The 18,230-nt window shown below is 40.8% G+C and overlaps 1 protein-coding gene across 1 annotated transcript in view; it reads left to right on the forward strand.

Annotated features, from left to right (window-relative positions):
* Positions 1-826: 826 nt before the first annotated feature.
* The window catches only part of LOC129862732 (plasma membrane calcium-transporting ATPase 1-like), a 38,745-nt gene continuing 21,341 nt past the window's right edge, over positions 827-18,230 (forward strand). Inside the window, exons 1-6 of the mRNA XM_055934646.1 lie at positions 827-1,211; positions 5,514-5,953; positions 10,532-10,729; positions 11,468-11,725; positions 11,946-12,071; positions 16,764-17,009. Coding sequence (XP_055790621.1) covers positions 5,755-5,953; positions 10,532-10,729; positions 11,468-11,725; positions 11,946-12,071; positions 16,764-17,009 — 1,027 coding nt within the window. The 5' untranslated portion in view covers positions 827-1,211; positions 5,514-5,754. The remainder of the gene's footprint in view (positions 1,212-5,513; positions 5,954-10,531; positions 10,730-11,467; positions 11,726-11,945; positions 12,072-16,763; positions 17,010-18,230) is intronic.

Genomic DNA, 18,230 nt, shown 5'->3' on the forward strand with positions numbered 1-18,230 from the left:
TTTTCAAGTGAAAAACTGAGTCAAAGGGGCATTCCGTTACTGTGGAATTGCCCTTTGTCTAAAGGATCGAATACCTAGGAGCCACAAGCAACAAACAATCCTCTCAGAAAGAAGCTGACATGGTAGAGAAACGCAGCCTGGTCGCTATGCTTTTCAAAGGCTCATCACTCTTTGTGGTTGCCCTGGCCGAATGTCAAGTTAGGGTAGCTTTCAAACAGTGTCACTGGCAGGGAGGGTATCATATTATTTGGAGAGATTGCATTAAATAATGTCCTCTTCCTCTGCTGCCCTACATATCAGATCTGCACATTCTGCAGAGGCAACCGGGTCTGAACTGCATTGTAATCTCTCTCTCTCTCTGTCTCTTTCTGTGTGTGTCCTTGTGTGTGCCTCTAATCCTGCTGTCTAGCTGCAGTGTATGTGTGGGTGTGTGCATTTGTGTATAATCCTTCTGTGTCGTGTGTATATGTGCGTCTGTAATCTGGCTGTGTGTGCATCAGTGTAGGTGCAGTGTAGTTTAATCCTTCTCTGAATGTGGGCATCTGTGCACGGGAGGGTGTGTGCATGCATGTGCGATATGTGCACTGCATTTCAGTATGTGTAAAACACAGCAGTAGTGAGGTGAAATGAGGCCTTGATCATGGGATACTTGGCTTGATCTCTTAATTGGGGAGTTGGGGGCATAGTGAGAGGCAGGACTCTGTAGAACAAAGGGGACGGGAAAGGAGTCTGATTAACATAATCCCCTGCCCATCACTCCCTAAATCCCTTGGAGCTATAGCTAACCCAATGTCTGGTGGGTGAAGTAGGGTGGGGTTGAGTGAGGGTACACAGGTTTAGTAGTTTACTCCACAAGTGTTTAGCGCTCTAGTGCTACAGAGTACCACACAGGCAAAGACTGAGCCACTGCCACGCAGCCGCCCCTGGACGGATATGCATGCCTATTTATAGCTAATCCTGTTTCGGTGAGGTCGTGCTCTCTACTGTCCCTGAGACGGAGCAATCGGAGTTAAGCGCCGCTTGCGTGCTGTCGTCGTGCAAGAGAGGGCTGGCAAAGGATGAAGCTGGGCAGCAGGACCGGGCTCCATTCGTGTGTGGGACCGTTGATGGACAGATAGACAGGGCTCTTCTGGATGTTTCTGACATGGCGGCTTCTCTTCACCTCTGCACACGAGCCCTTCCCCACCGGCGGCCCCCTCTGTGACTCACCTGTAAGTGACTCCGCCTTGACATGAACTATCATATCAAACCAACATAAACAATCATTTGTGGGCTCTTGGCTGGTTTCTTGGATCTCATTGGATTTGCAGATAATTTTATTAGAATTACTTTTTTTAGTAGAATTCTGAAATTATTCCCTTTTTGTTGGTCAAAATAAGACATTTGCATTACCAGTTGTGAGAGCTTTTTGTATTTAGAATAGAATTATCACCAATTGTTTATTTATCCTATTATTATTTGTTATTTGCTCTGTCACGCTAACAACACACGCACACTGTGTCGTAGCAACACATGAGACGTTATTAATATATTCTCTGTCTGAGAATGCATTTACAAGGGGATAGGTAGGTGCCACCATTTTAAGATGAAGCATCTATGTAACTGGAAGCAACATGACGTGGCTTAAAATGTTGCCATGTCACGAGCTGTTTGAATCAACGTGTTTCCGTGAACGCTGACCTTGTTTTTTACCGGATTTAATATCAAAACATTTCCATTTGATGATGTATCAACGTGGGAGTTGTTGTCTTTTTAAGTATTTTTCTTTATTTATTGTAGTGAAGTCATCAAATAAAGAAGAGAGATACAGATAGAGGGGCATGTTGACAGAAAGGGCTCTAGCGAGAATTTAACCCCTGTCCAAAGGGGGGGATGTGTGATCTGAAGTCATTAGCGGTGCCATCAGGACTATCATTTCAAGTAGATTTCAGGATTATGCCTGTTGTTGTAGTATTGATGGCCTCAGTGGAGAAGGAAAGCTGTCAAAATGAATTACTTAACCTCCCCAACTTTGACCTTTACAGCAGAAATCCATTGACTCATTTTCTCCTGTTGTCTTTGTTGTTATGGAGCGTTTTACTTCCTCATCCCTTTTCCCTTTGAAGTGTGATCAATTCATCATACTTGAACGCACACACACACACACACACACACACACACACACACACACACACACACACACACACACACACACACACACACACACACACACACACACACACACACACACACACACACACACACACACACACACACACACACACACACACACACACACACACAAACCCGAGAGCACACACTACGAATGCACATCACACACGTTGCATCCAGGCACGCACGCACGTCGCACACACACACACACAAGCACACACACATTTGTGTTTCTCCAGCCTCCATTCAGCATTAAGAATACAGAAAAAGATCATTGACGAGAGAGTCATTTTTTTTTGTGCTTACCTTTACAAGGTCTTTCAATCATTTCCGTAGTAACTGAGATTCACAAAGACAAACGTGTAATGGATGGAAGAGACAAACATGCATGCTCATCAGCGGGGTCATGAGGCTACTTTCGTTCTGTTGAAATGCAACTAGCATCCATACGTGTTAATGGCTGAATTCTTTCTGCGGGCAGTGTATGAATTCAAAGGCAGAGAACGCCATAGACAGAGATCCTGGGGGAAGGTCCAAACTGATATAAAGGTCCTGACATGAAAGAGCAGAATGCTTCCAGCCAAAATATATCTTAGGTCAATGCTCTGTATCCTGTGAGTCATTTTTATAGAAATATTCATATTTTATATTGTTCACATTATTGCCTAGATTCGACACTCATTTTCCCATGACTTGCTCCCTGAAGTTGTAGGGTGTCCCGGAGTTGATGAATATAACTTAAATCAGCTTCGGTCCGCGATGTGGCATCATTACACTTGTAGTGTCACTAGATCAGGACTACAATGCAGACCGATGCCAGATCTTACAATGCCTGGATAGGTATTTAACACATACGTTTACCACATCTTATCATATAGCAATCTGATGCCTAACTGCACAGTTGATGACGTGGCACGCAACAATTGGTTGCCGCAATGCAACTAATCCATTCCTGTATGTTACAGGTGACCCTGTGACGTTTTGTTTGTTGTTGTATTGTGGCCCAATTAATCTAGGCTATTTAGGCTAGAATGTGCTCGAACCATTTGGTTATAACTCCATGGCTCTAGTTTGTCTTGTAGTGAGATCTACATAATTAAAACGTTTCACCAAAAACAAACCTTTCACCGGTCGAGGCTGTGAAAGAGTATTTATTGTAGCAATTTATTTAATTAAATAGAAAGCGCTCATCTGTTTGTGCTTGAAGGCATAAAGTAGACGTCAGAATATAATCCAAATTGTCAAGAGAAGATTGTATTCCATGGCCATTCAGTGTCAAACAGAAGTGAATAAAACATCTGGGGGTCTGTGATATCTAGGCAGTGTGCCTCCCTTGAGTAGGAAGTTCAGTCTACCTGGAAAGGTTTCAACCAAGGACGGGTACATTCCAGAACACGGTACATTCCAGAACATGGTACATTCCCTGGTTGTGATTGTAAGATATTCATCCTAATTCAGTGCTTTTAATTGTTCTCTAGTCTGCATTTTGACAGATGTCATTCACCACAGGCAAAGTAGAGCTGAATGGACAGTGGTAGTGAAACTGGTCGAGAAAAATATGAGGTGGCTGTGTCTTCACTTTTCCACAGTGTCTCCCCATCACAGTGTTAGTGGCTCTCTCAGGGACGGCAAGCAGTGGCTGTAGAGCGCACCGATGCCACAGATTGTCTAATTAGATTAAGGAAGAAGCTTTCCTGAGATAATCATTGAGCGAGCCTTTTTCCCTCTAATGAAGCCTGTGTCGGTCGAGCGTGTGCACTGAAGGTCAAACTTTGATTTTTAAAGGAAGAGTTGCAATTTGGACGTAACCCTGAGAAGGGTAACTAACTGGATACCCTCAGAAGTGCTTGTCGATGCTCCTAGGGGGATTATGGGGATGTTTCTGGAGTTCTGTGAAAGACACTGCCTTCCCTAATCGGACCTGTGGTGTTACCGACATATACCTCCTGTTGCTATGACGATATGAAAAGAGTGGATTTCTAGTAAGTACACTCAATCTTTTGGTCAACACAGAAGCAATCTCTAAAATCCATCGTGAGTGTCAGTGTTAATTGTTGTACGGAAAATGTGTCATGTCTCTTTAATAATGCTCAAGCTGGTTCTCTCTGCTACCGCTGTAAGGTGTCGTCCAGTGTCACTTGTTAGCCGTGCTTGCACGGTGTCATTCCTTGAAGGGGTTATTCTTCTTATTGCTCCGTGCGGATACAAATAAGAGAGGCCTGATGTCTGGTGTTTGAGTCGGGGCCTGCTAATCTTGTCTCCCTCCGTCACAGACACTGTCTGATCAGCTGTTAAATTACAAGACTTTCTCGACCACCGAATCGACTCCAAGGATCGATGTCTTCAGGCGTCACAGTTTTCATTGCAAGGCACACCCATCGTGCCGACAATTAGTTTCACCCTGTGTGTTATTATTAGCCCCACTAGGCTTAGATGTGTCAGTAAGGATGAGCAGATCGGTCCTCAACATCTTTGGGTCCTTTTTCCAGCGTTTCTCTCCAAATTCCAAGTACACAAAGTCAAGTACACTTTGCCCAAAGCTGATCATTTCAGGGCCAACGTGTCAGTTTTTATGTACCTGAACTAATTTGTGACTTCCTGTCTTAAATAGACTTCGCAGGGCCTTGTGTTTAAAGCTGGCTGTCACTTTGTGTACTGGCCAGTGGGTGTGAGTGTCAGACAGGCTCACCCCTAACAGAACTCTCCCTTCAAGTTGAGTCAAAAAACGATTGATTGATTGATTTACTGAGATGGGAGGTCTAGAGCCATACCAGAGACCATCAAAATGTCCTCATCATTTCAGGAGAAAGGGAATGATTTGATGGTCATGTCATGGTAGAATTCTGGGTGACTTCTTCCTCAAATAGCTTTTCTATACAGAGGCTGTGTAGAAGCTTGTCATAAACATTGGTAAAGATCTCCATATCCATATTTACTTTAACAGACGTGTGTTTCAAAAGGCAGATTCCATATGTTGCTGAGGGTTTCTGTGTGGCTCAGTTGCTAGAGCATGGCACTTGCAATGTTAGGGTTGTGGGTTCAATTCCCACAGGGGACCAGTACAAAACAAATATGAGGATGTATGCACTCAGATGTAAGTCACTCTGGATAAGAGCATCTGCTAAATGACTAACATGTAAATGCAATGTAAAACGTTTACTACAAGTGTTTTGATCATATTGTAGTATATTGACAGGAGTATCAGTGTAACTAAATGATTTGGGGTTCAATGTATTTGTTTATTAGTGTGACATTACTAGATAGCGTTTCAGCCATATGCGGGATCCAGTTCCTTATTTCAACATGAATGACTTCAAAGATAAACGGAAAAACCTTTACTCAATATTTTTTTGTCTTTTCAGATGTAGCCTTGTGAGGACTTAAGCCAACATCAACAGCCAAGATGAGAGAGTGGGCTTACAGGAATCAAATTAAAATGGCTTTCTACATGTCCAAGTCATGCTCTAAGGAGTCAAGCAACCTACACCCCTGAGAAATAACAGCAGTTTATGGGAAATACCGTATTTTGCCTCTGAGGATTTTACTTGCCTTTTTGGGAAAGCCTCTCTCCACCACCCTCGAGTGGTGCACTGTAGAGGAGACATGGCCAGCAACTCGTTCCGTGGGTCAAAGCGTGGTCGACATGCACAGGCCAATCATGATGTTGGAGACTTCAACTGCTCTCTCAAGGAGCTGCGGTCTCTCATGGAACTCAGGGGACCTGAGGGAATAGCTAGAATCCAGGAATGTTACGGAGATGTCGAAGGACTCTGTACCAGACTAAGAACATCACCTATTTCTGGTAAATATGCTGCTGAGTATCTTGCTTTGTATTTTTGTTCTTTTTTCAGGTCTGGTGCTTCACACACCAATTCTCCTATTACTCGTTGGGGATAGGCTTAACTCCAATCAGCCTTTTGGGCCTTTTGGGGGCCTTTTGGGCCTTTTGGGGGCCCTAAGCGAGATTTGGTTGGGCCCCCCTGCAGCGAATTGTAATAATTTACAAATTGAAAACCCCTAATTTAAGTAATGGACGTATTCAATTTATGAGTTGATTGCCGATTTATCTGGTGGCTGAAATTAAATTGACTTCAACCCGACCCCCCAATAACAAGTTTGTGGTTACATTTTGAATATAAGAACAATTCGAAATAGCATCTACAACTGCCATGCAGAATGATTCTAGATACTGCATTGATTCCATTGGAGTTGTCATGAGTTGCTCCTCCTACACCAATCTCAAGCCTTTTAGCGCAATGTCTTGTTGAGTTTATTGAGGGGAACTGGTGTGTGCTACGGTTTGGGCTCTGAGTGGACGGCAATCTGCAGGGCCCGGCTGTCACTTCTCTACACATGGGGATAACTCACACTTTTCACACAGCACCGATGACAGCTGTGAGTCTCTCTGGGTAAGGTTCTAACAGATTTCCCCACCTGGTTTGTGCAACATTTGCCCATTTTATTATTTTCAACATTTTTCAAGCTCTTTCAAATTGGTTGTTGATCATTGTTAGACAAATCTCTTCAGATCTTGCCATAGACTTTCAAGTAGATTTAAGTCAAAACTGTAACTTGGCCACTCAGGAACATTCGCTGTCTTCTTGGTAAGAAACTCCAGTGTAGATTTGGCCTTGTGTTTGGCCTAGGTTATTGTCCTCCTGAAAGGTGAATTCATCTCCCAGTGTCTGGTGGAAAGCAGACTGAACCAGGTTCTCCTCTAGGATTTTGCCTGTGCTTAGCTGCATTCCGTTTTCTTTTTTATCCTGAAAAACTTTCCAGCCCTTAATGATTACAAGCATACCCGTTACATGATGCAGCCACCACTATGCTTGAAAATATGGAGAGTGGTACTCAGTAATGTGTTGTATTGGATTTGCCCTAAACACAACACTTTGTATTAAGGAATTAAAGTGAATTGCTTTGCAGCATATATTTTATTCTGCACAAGCTTCCTTCTTTTCACTCTGTCAATTAAGTTAGTATTGTGGAGCAACTACAATGTTGTTGATCCATCATCAGTTTTCTCCCCTCACAGCCATTAAACTGTTTTAAAGTCACCATTAGCCTCATGGTGAAATCCCTGAGCGGTTTCCTTCCTTTCCGGCAACTGAGTTAGGAAGGACGCCTGTATCTTTGTAGAGACTGGGTGTATTGCTACACCATCCAAAGTGTAATTAATAACTTCACCATGATAAAAGGTATTATTTTTACCCACCTACCAATAGGTGCCCTTCTTTGTAAGGCATTGAAAACCTCCCTGGTCTTTGAGGTTAAATCTGTGTTTGAAATTCAATGCTCGACTGAGGGACCTTACAAATAATTGTACTGTATGTGTGGAGTACAGAGATAAAGTAGTCATTCAAAAATCATTTTAAACACTATTATTGCCGACAGTCCATGCAACGTATTATGTGACGTATTTAGCTAAGTTTTACTCCTGAACTTAACAAAGGAGTTGAATACTTATTGTGACTCAAGACATTTCAGATTTTCATTTTTAGTTCATTGGTACAATTTCGAAAAACATAATTCCACTTTGACATTATGGGGTATTGTGTGCTGGCCAGTGACAAAATATCTCAAATGCATCCATTTTAAATTCAGGCTGTAACACAACAAAATGTGGGAACTGTAAAGGGGTGTGAATACTTTCTGTTGGCACTGTACGTACAATTAATACATTAATTGGTAAACATGTATATATATATTAAAAGCATGACAACTAAAATCCTTTTTTATAATTCAGAAATATGCATTGATACACATTTACTAGCAATTATAATGGCTTTTTCATGTATGTTTTTGCCAGTTGTAGGCTGTTGGGAAACAGGAACCAGCTTTACTCAGACCAAGCCGTTTTATAAATCCCTATGTGGATGGAATTATGTGATGTTAGATGTTTGGCTAACATGTTGGCCATGAACCTTTTCCCATTTTGATACTGCTATGCTTGTGATGATGCCCTATTCTGCTCCAATCTATACCTGAATTTGTCAGTCGAGCACACACATAGCGTACACAGGCCAAATTGTGACAAGCCTTTCAGTACTACTTCTCTATTGTCCTTCTGCATAATCCCTTTGATGACCTTTTGGTGAACTCTAAGGGAATGGTATTCTCAGATTACAAAAAACATTTCCAATCCTGCAGCATACATGATTCCCAATTTAAGACGGTATAAGAAAAGGAGTACAGTTGCAAATCCATGTGACACACATATACATTTTGCACTATAAAATGCAAATGGCAGGTGCTAGTATAAAGGCACCCGCATACTAGTTTGGGTTTGCTCCTGGCAGAACTCGGCTAGGCGAAGTGAACGTCTGTGCCTCGCATTCTCCCTTAAAAGAGCTTTGCTTGAAAAATGAGAAAAAAGCGGCAATATAACTGTTTGTCCTTCTTGAGACGCTGTAGCAACAAGTACACCTCCTCAAAATAGTCAGAATGAATCTAAGATAAGTCAAGAAATATGCAATTCAGTGATAGGGTGAAGAATCACCGCAGGGTTTTTTCCCTGAGTTGGAATCTAACCTTAAAGCATCAGAAGAAGCAGCATCGCTTAGAGGGATTTAGAGGGAATAAGCATACTAACCCAACTCAGGTCAGAGAAGGCCAATGCTGTGCTACATGGAGTCACAAAAGCAGCCATTTGACCCCTACTGCAGTGATAACAATGGAGTCATCAGCTCTCCAGGGGGAACGCAAGATAGGTCATGTCTCATGATATTAGTTCAAAGAGCTGCACTCTTACTCTTTGATTACAATTAAAGTTCAGTCTAATTTAATTACATCTACTAGTCTCCTGGAGCATAAACAACAACACACACACACACACACACACACACACACACACACACACACACACACACACACACACACACATATATATGTATATATATATATATATATATATATATATATATATATATATATATATATATATATATATATATATATGTACCACTTTTTCTCCCCAATTTTGTGATATCCAATTGGTAGTTACTTTTAATTGTTTTGTGCAGACCAGTTTTGGGCGGCTCATATGATCAATTGCAGACCATCTCTCCTCACTAGTTGAACTTTCCCGGTTTGTTACTCTTCATTCCTTGATTGACGTTTTGTGCCCGCAAACAGCAATGCTTGTCATTTTGAACTGCTAAATGTTACATGACATGATTTTTTTTAAATCCAGATGTTTGCCACAACAGAGAGCAGCGTCTCTGTTTCACACACATCGTTTGTGGCTCTGACCATTACTTTTTGGGCACGTTAAATACATACACACTCAGGGCAGAGTTGTAACTTCAATGTTCACGTGTAACTCACATTAGCACAAGGCTTTACATTTACATTACATTTAAGTCATTTAGCAGACGCTCTTATCCAGAGCGACTTACAAATTGGCTTTCTTCTCTTGTGTCTTTTATTTGTTGTTATCATAGAGCCACTAGTCATCTCTGTTAGATCGAATGAGAATATACGAGTGATAAACATGGTTCGTTGTGTGACGTCTTTTGCCGGGTTGCCTTTTCATATAGCTCAGAGATTCATTTGGTTTGCTTTCTGAATCAGAGCTGCAGAGGCTGAGTCACATAATGGAAATGTAGGTATTTGTTATTTATAACTTTGTCAATGATTAAATGTAAAGAAAAGTACAGTGTCACAGTGAGGAATTCATCAATGAAATCCTTTCAGCGAGAATACATGTCCAACAAAAAGGTTTTGTTGTGGATTGGGGTGGTTTTCTTATGACACGTTCTGTCCGCAAAATGACAAAATATTACCAAAGATATTGGAATATTGCAGCTCACAAGTGCATCGATAAACATGATCCCATACGGACTGTTGGGATTTGCATAATTTCTGCATGGTATTGCCGTCATCTCATGCACAACGTAAAAAAAGGTTTTGAGATCCATCTCACTGGAACTACAGTATTTTGAGAGCTATTGCTTTTAAACCGACTATTGAGTATGTTGTCTGAGGGCAGATGAGGGCTTGTCCGTTTGAAAGTCATTGATTCCCTGCTGTTGACATCGAATGCCTGTGCTGGAGACCCTTGTGGTAACGCTGCATGAACTGTATTCATGGCCCTCTTTTGTCATGAACACAGCCACCATGCAGAGCCACCTCAAAGGTCTGAAGCTTTAGCTTCGAAAGCCTCCAAAAACAAGCCAAGCTTCCCATTCTTGACAGGTTCTGTTTCTGCTGTTCAGTCTGTGAACATAGAACAAATATAAACACAGGTCTGCACTACATGGCTCTAAAAAGGGAGTTCAGCCAGGAGAGAGTGACATGCATGTATTTGCTAATGTTTGAATTCTAGACCATGCAAATGCCTTACAGTTGTGCATTATTCCTTTCCCTCTTTTGTCTCTAGGTTTAGGAGGCCATGCCGACGACATTGCCAGAAGGAAAGAGGAGTTTGGACAAAACGTTATACCTCCAAAAAAGCCAAAAACATTTCTTCAATTAGTGTGGGAAGCATTGCAAGATGTGACACTAATCATCCTAGAAGTGGCAGCCATCATTTCATTAGGCCTTTCTTTTTATAGACCTCCAGATGCCGAAAGAGAAAGTAAGTATCTCCTCTCATTTGAAATGCCATGTATTCTAATTGATTCGTCACCAGATAATGAATATTTACTCCGTCAAATACCAAATGATCAGATTGTTGCTACTTTGCACCTGTAAACTTCATGCATGCAGTCATGCAATTTCCACGTGTCTGGTTTGTGCACTTTCTGGTAATTGTTTATTGGACAGATACTTTGGAATTCATTGGAGGCCAAAACAAGTAGCCTAGATCTAATTTCAGATGTTTTGCTGCGTCTTCCCGAGGATGCTCACACAGTTTGGTTTGATCTCATTTCTCTGGCTTTATTGGCACAAAGAGATATCAATTGGTACAAAATGTGAGTATCCTGCCCATTGAATAATCATACAGGGATTTACTCTGATACTCTTGATACACATCAATCAATCCATAATCCCATTCTTCAAAGGACTCTTTAGAGGCATAGTGGGTAGCCAGTTTTACTTCCTGCGATCAAGACAGTGATACTTCCTGTCTTATAATCATTATAGGTTACTTTTGTCGGCTACTTTCTGTGGGACTCACTGTATCTGTCCCCTTGGGTAATCACTAGATGGCCATGCTACCAACGACAACATTGGCAATGTCGTCAGAATGAATTAGCCATTTGTCCTCGATTTAGGGTTAGGCCTAGGCTTAAAAACACAATTCTGGAGGGATTGCATTGTACTTCTGTTCTTTGTAGCATGTCCAGATAGTGACAACTGTCCCTCTTTTCAGATTGTGGAAAGGCAGCGGGAGGGGTGGAGGATGAGGGGGAGGCAGACGCGGGCTGGATTGAGGGTGCAGCCATACTCCTGTCCGTCGTCTGTGTGGTCCTGGTGACAGCGTTCAACGACTGGAGCAAAGAGAAGCAGTTCCGCGGGCTGCAGAGCCGCATCGAACAGGAGCAGAAGTTTACGGTGGTCCGCGGAGGCCAAGTCATCCAGGTTCACGTGGCTGAGATCGTAGTCGGCGACGTTGCACAAGTGAAATACGGTATGGCCCTGAAGGAAAAGTGACCTGTGTATGTGTGTGTGTCCGTGAGAGCTTACGTATGCGCGTGTGCCTTAAAACCAAAGAGCATCTTCAATCCTACTTTTGATATAACTCTCCTTACCCTTCTTTTTCCACTACTCTGTCTGAATCTGGGTTAAATGAGCTAACTCACCCAGCTGGACTGTCTGATGTTCATGTATAGTATGTACGTTTTCCCCAGGTGACCTTCTTCCTGCTGATGGTGTGTTGATCCAGGGAAATGATTTGAAAATCGATGAAAGCTCTCTCACCGGTGAATCTGACCATGTCAAGAAGACTTTGGACAATGATCCAATGCTGCTGTCAGGTAATGACGATGAACCTTCCTCTCTTCATATAATATGGCTGATGTCTAGATGCAGGTCCAATTTGGATCAAGCTGGGCATCGCCCAGAGGCATCGCTTCGTTTGTTCTTTCCACTATGAATTAAGGTGGTGGCAGTGGTGGAAAAAGTACCCAATTATCATTTTCTATTAAAGACACCTTAATAGAAAATGAGTCAAGTAAAATACTACTTGAGTAAAAGTCTACAGTATCAAAAGTAAATTGAATTGCTAAAATATACTTAAGTATCAAAGTAAAAGTATAAATAATTTCAAATTCATTATATTAAGCAAACCAGTCTGCACCATTTTCTTGTTTTTTAAATTACAGATAGCCAGGGGCATACTCCAAAACTCAGACATCTTTTACAAACAAAGTATTCGTGTTTAGTGAGTCCGTCAGATCAGAGGCAATACGGATGACCAGAGATGTTCTCTTGATACGTACGTGAATTAGACAATTTTCCTGGCCTGCTAAGCATTCAAAATGCAATGAGTACTTTTGGGTGTCAGGGAAAATGTATGGAGTAAAGAGTACATTATTTTCTTTAGGAAGGTAGTGAAGTAAAAGTAAAAGATGTCAAAAATATAAATAGTGAAGTAAAGTAAAAAATACTTTAACCTCTAACGCCTACCAAACCCGGATCCGGGATCCCCCCCAACACAAAAGCTGACTAGCATAGCCTAGCCTAAAGTTACAGGGATATCAATAAAAAAAATGTTCATGAAATCACAAGTCCAAGACACCAAATGAAAGATACAGATCTTGTGATTCAAGCCATCATCTCTGATTTGTAAAATGTTTTACAGGGAAGACACAATATGTAAATCTATTAGCTAACCACTGTTAGCAAAAGACAACAATTTTCTTACTCCACCATTTTCTTACTGCATCAGTAGCTATCACCAATTCGGCCAAATAAAGATATTGATAGCCACTAACCAAGAAAAAACCTCATCAGATGACAGTCTGATAACATATTTATGGTATAGGATAGGTTTTGTTAGAAAAATGTGCATATTTCAGGTATAAATCATAGTTTACAATTGCACCCACCATCACAACTCGACTAGAATAAATACAGAGAGCAACGTGTATTACCTAATTACTAATCATAAAACATTTCTTAAAAATACACAGCGTACACTAATTGAAAGACACAGATCCTGTGAATCCAGACAATATTTCAGATTTTCTAAGTGTCTTACAGCGAAAACACAATAAATCATTATATTAGCATAGCACATGTGCAAACATTACCCCAGCATTGATTCACGGCAAAAAGAGCGATAGCATTATCACCACCAAAATGTATTAAATTTTTTCACTAACCTTCTCACAATTCTTCAGATGACACTCCTGTAACATCATATTACAACATACATATAGAGTTTGTTCGAAAATGTGCATATTTAGCCACCAAAATCATGGTTAGACAATGAGAAAAGTAGCCCAGCTGGTTAGAAAATGTCGGGCACCATATTAGACAGTGATCTAGTCTTATACATAAATACTCATAAACTTGACTAAAAAATACAGGGTGGACAGCGATTGATAGACAATTTAATTCTTAATACAATCGCTGAATTACATTTTTTAAATTATCCTTACTTTTCAATACAGGTTGCGCCAAGCGAAGCTATACCAAACAAAATGGCGGCATAAGCGTTTAACATTTTTCGACAGAAACACAATTTATCATCATGTTCTTACTATGAGCTGTTCTTCCATCAGAATCTTGGGCAATGAATCCTTTCTCCGGTCTAATCGTCTTTTGGTCGAAAGATCTCCTCTTGTCCGGTTGAAATGGTCACTAACGTTCACCATGCACTCGAAAAGTGCCCAGCGCTTCAAAGTGCATTACACAGAAATGCCATAAAATCGCCCTAAACGGATATAAATTGCTATAAAACGGTTCAAATTAACTACCTTATGATGTTTTTAACACCTATAACGAGTAAAAACATGACCGGAGAAATATTACTGGCTAAACAACCGCTTGGAAGGAGGCAAGTCCGACGTCCTTCGTGCGTCAGGTGCAGGCAGCAAAAGAAAGCTACTTCCGGTATTTGCTGTTTTATACAGGCCCTGATTGTGCAATCGACTCCATTCAAAGCGTCACCACGTACTGACATCCAAAGGAAGACGTAGGCAGTGTCTGTTTCTCCATAGCATTTACAGGGACATTACAACCGACCTGGGAACAGGGGCCAAGATGTCTGAAATCTCACTCCCTGTCATGAAAAGTGCTGTAGAAGGAGTTCTGTTTCACTCAGAGACAAAATTCCAACGGATATAGAAACTAGAGAGTGTTTTCTATCCAATAATAATAATAATATGCATATTGTACGAGCAAGAATTGAGTAGGAAGCCGTTTAATCTGGAGCCCGATTTATGCTAAGTCGAAACAGCACCCCCTATATTCGCAAGAAGTTTTAAAGTACTATTGAAGTACTTTACACCACTGGGTCCCTTTGCTTTTCCATTGTTGTTTTCATTTGTTGTTTACCCTGGCATCTTATTACTGTCAATCAATATTCATAAGAGCGCTTAGAAGTTAACCTGTCTAGGCTGAGGGTGCCGCTAGCGGCACTCCCCCCCCACCCCCACTGAAAAGGCAGAGCCGCGAAATTCAAAAAAAAAATATTTTTTAAATATTTAACTTTCACACATTAAAGTCCAATACAGCTAATGAAAGACACAGATCTTGTGAATCCAGCCAACATGTCCGATTTTTAAAATGTTTTACAGGGAAGACACAATATGTAAAGATGTAAATCTATTAGCTAAAAACACATTAGCATAATCCACCATCTTTTATTTGTCCACCAACACCAGTAGCTATCACCAATTCGGCTAAACTAAGATATTTATAGCCCCTAACCAAGAAAAAAACTCATCAGATGACAGTCTGATAACATATTTATGGTATGGGATAGGTTTTGTTAGAAAAATGTGCATATTTCAGGTAGATGGCATAGGTTACAATTGCACCCACCGTCACAAATGGACTAGAATAACTACATAGAGCAACGTGTTTACCTACTTACTAATCATCAAACATTTCGTAAAAATACACAGCATACACTAATCGAAAGACACAGATCCTGTGAATACAGACAATATTTCAGATTTTCTAAGTGTCTTACAGCGAAAACACAATAAATCGTTATATTAGCATAGCACATAGCACATAGCAGCCCAGCATTGATTCTAGCCAAAGTGAGCGATAACGTCAACATCGCCAAAATATATTAATTTTTTCACTAACCTTCTCAGAATTCTTCAGATGACACTCCTGTAACATCATATTACACAATCCATATACAGTTTGATCGAAAATGTGCATATTTAGCCACCAAAATCATGGTTAGACAATGTGAAATGTAGCCCAGCTGGTGAGAAAATGTCCGTGCGCCATATTAGACAGTGATCTACTCTTATACATAAATACTCATAAACGTGACTAAAAAATATAGGGTGGACAGGGATTGATAGACAATTTAATTCTTAATACAATCGCGGAATTACATTTTTTAATTTATCCTTACTTTTCAATACAGTTTGCGCCAAGCGAAGCTACGTCAAAAAACATGGCGTCCTAAGCCACTAACATTTTTCGACAGAAACACGATTTATCATAATAAAAATGTCCTACTTTGAGCTGTTCTTCCATCAGTATCTTGGGCAAAGGATCCTTTCTTGGGTCTAATCGTCTTTTGGTGGAAAGCTGTCCTCTTGCCATGTGGAAATGCCAACTGCGTTCGGGATGAACTGGAAGCGTGCCCAGCGATTCACAGCGTTTCAGAAATAAATGTCCCAAAATCGCACTAAACGGATATAAATTGCTATAAAACGCTTTAAATTAACTACCTTATGATGTTTTTAACTCCTATAACGAGTAGAAACATGACCAGAGTAATATTACTCCCTCCACTAATGCTTGGAACAGGTGCGGGTCGGTGTCCTCCACGCGCATAACGCAGCAAGAAAAGAGTTCCTAGCTACAGGGTTTTTTAATTTGTAGTGCCTGTGAACGCGCAATCGACCCCATTCAAATCGTCATCACGTAAAGGCATCCAGGGGAAGACGTAAGCAGTGTCCGTATACTCATAGCAATAACTGTGGCCTTTTAACTGACTCCAGATCAGGGGCCAACATTTCTGAAATCTGACTCCATGTCAGGGAAATTGCTGTAGAATGGGTTTTGTTCCACTTAGAGACAAAATTTCAACTCCTATAGAAACTATAGACTGTTTTCTATCCAATAATAATAATAATATGCATATTGTACGATCAAGAATTTTGTGGGAAGCCGTTTCAAAAATTACACGATTAGCATAAATAGTGACAACAGCGCCCCCAGCCTCAACAGGTTAACAACTACTTGAAACAGCATGATCTTGCTATTCCTGTATAAATACTGTTTGGTCATACCCATGTCATTAAATATTTAACGCATGCCCCTCTTCACTTTTTAAAAAAATCGAATCAAATATTATTCGCTTGCTCACCTCACAAAAATGTTATCCGTTAAACATTTAAATGCATTTGTATGGCCTTACTTGTAAAAGAAAGAAGCATCTTTTACTATCCCATTTTAGTTGGAGATATTATATTTTTCAGGTTCTTATGACCATGTCTCAATGACTGTCCATGTTTGTCTTTCGTCAGGTACCCACGTCATGGAGGGTTCTGGGAAGATATTGATCACAGCAGTAGGTGTCAACTCCCAGACGGGCATCATTTTCACCCTGCTCGGAGCCGAGGAAGACGAAGATGACGATGAGGAGGAAAAAGCAGAGAAGGAAAGGAAAAAGAGGGAAAGGGAGGAGAAGAAGAAGGAGAAAGAGAGGGAAAAGAAAGAGAAGAAAGAAAAGAAGGACAAGAAGGACAAGAAGGACAAACTGGACAAGAAAAGTATGTGGAACTGGATTCTACTTTTATAGTCATCTGTTACACAACATTTGTAAAACTAACCTCATCTCTATTGTATTAATTGTGAAATATAGGCCTACTTGCTTTTGGTTGAGACTCACCATCATAGGAGTAAGCGTAGAATATAATTGCTTTGAAAAACCCTGTCCAACAATATGTGTTATGAGATATTCCATGATGCTATCCTATAGGGCCTACAGATTCTATTAAGTTACATTTTGCCAGTGGCATGACATAAAGCTATTTGCCACCATAGAAGGTGTCAGACAAGGTTATTAAAATAAAATGTTATTTGTCACATGCTTTTGTAAACAACAGGTGTAGACTAACAGTGAAATGCCTACTTACTTTTCCAACAATGCAGAGTTAAAAATAAAGATACATAATACACAGGGAATAACGGATAACAATAATGAGTAAAAAGAACATGGCTATATACAGGGAGTAGAAAATAATAGGGCTATATATATACATAAGGGAGTAGAAAATAACATGGCTATATACAGGGAGTACCAGTACCCAGTCGATGTGCCGGGGTACGAGGTAATTGAGGTAACTATGTACATATAGGTAGGGGTAAAGTGACTAGGCAACAGGATAGATAATAGACAATAGCAGCAGCTATTGTGTGGTGTAAGCATGCATGTGTGCGCATGTTATGTGTGTGTGTGGGCGCATATAGTGTGTGTGTATATGTTGGGGTGTCAGTGTAATTATGTGTGAGTGTGTACAGTTAAGTGTGTGTGTGCATTGAGTCAGTGCAAGAGAGCTAGTGCTGAGCACTTAGTGCTTTTTGAGGTCGTTTCGGTTCTATTTATTTTTTTTGTAATCACGGTTTTCTATTTCGGTTTCCATATTTTTTTTAAACAGTAAATGCACTATGCATTATGTGGGTTGAATTCTGTAACAACACAGAATAAAACAATGAATAAAAGTCCCATGATGGTAGTGACTGCCCATTACTATCACGTTTCAGGTAAGACCTAAATGCAGACTGTGTTGAAGTAACAATGTTTATTACAGCAACAGGGGCAGGCAAACGACAGGTCAAGACAGGCAGAGGTCGATAATCCAGAGTAGTGAGGCAAAGGCACAGGACGGCAGGCAGGCTCAGGGTCAGGGGTAGGCAGAGTGGTCAGGCAGGCGGGCTCAGAGTCAGAGGTAGGCAGAGTGGTCAGGCAGGCAGGCTCAGAGTCAGAGGTA

The sequence above is a fragment of the Salvelinus fontinalis genome, chromosome 9, assembly GCF_029448725.1.
Source record: "Salvelinus fontinalis isolate EN_2023a chromosome 9, ASM2944872v1, whole genome shotgun sequence".
In the NCBI taxonomy this organism is placed as follows: domain Eukaryota; kingdom Metazoa; phylum Chordata; class Actinopteri; order Salmoniformes; family Salmonidae; genus Salvelinus; species Salvelinus fontinalis.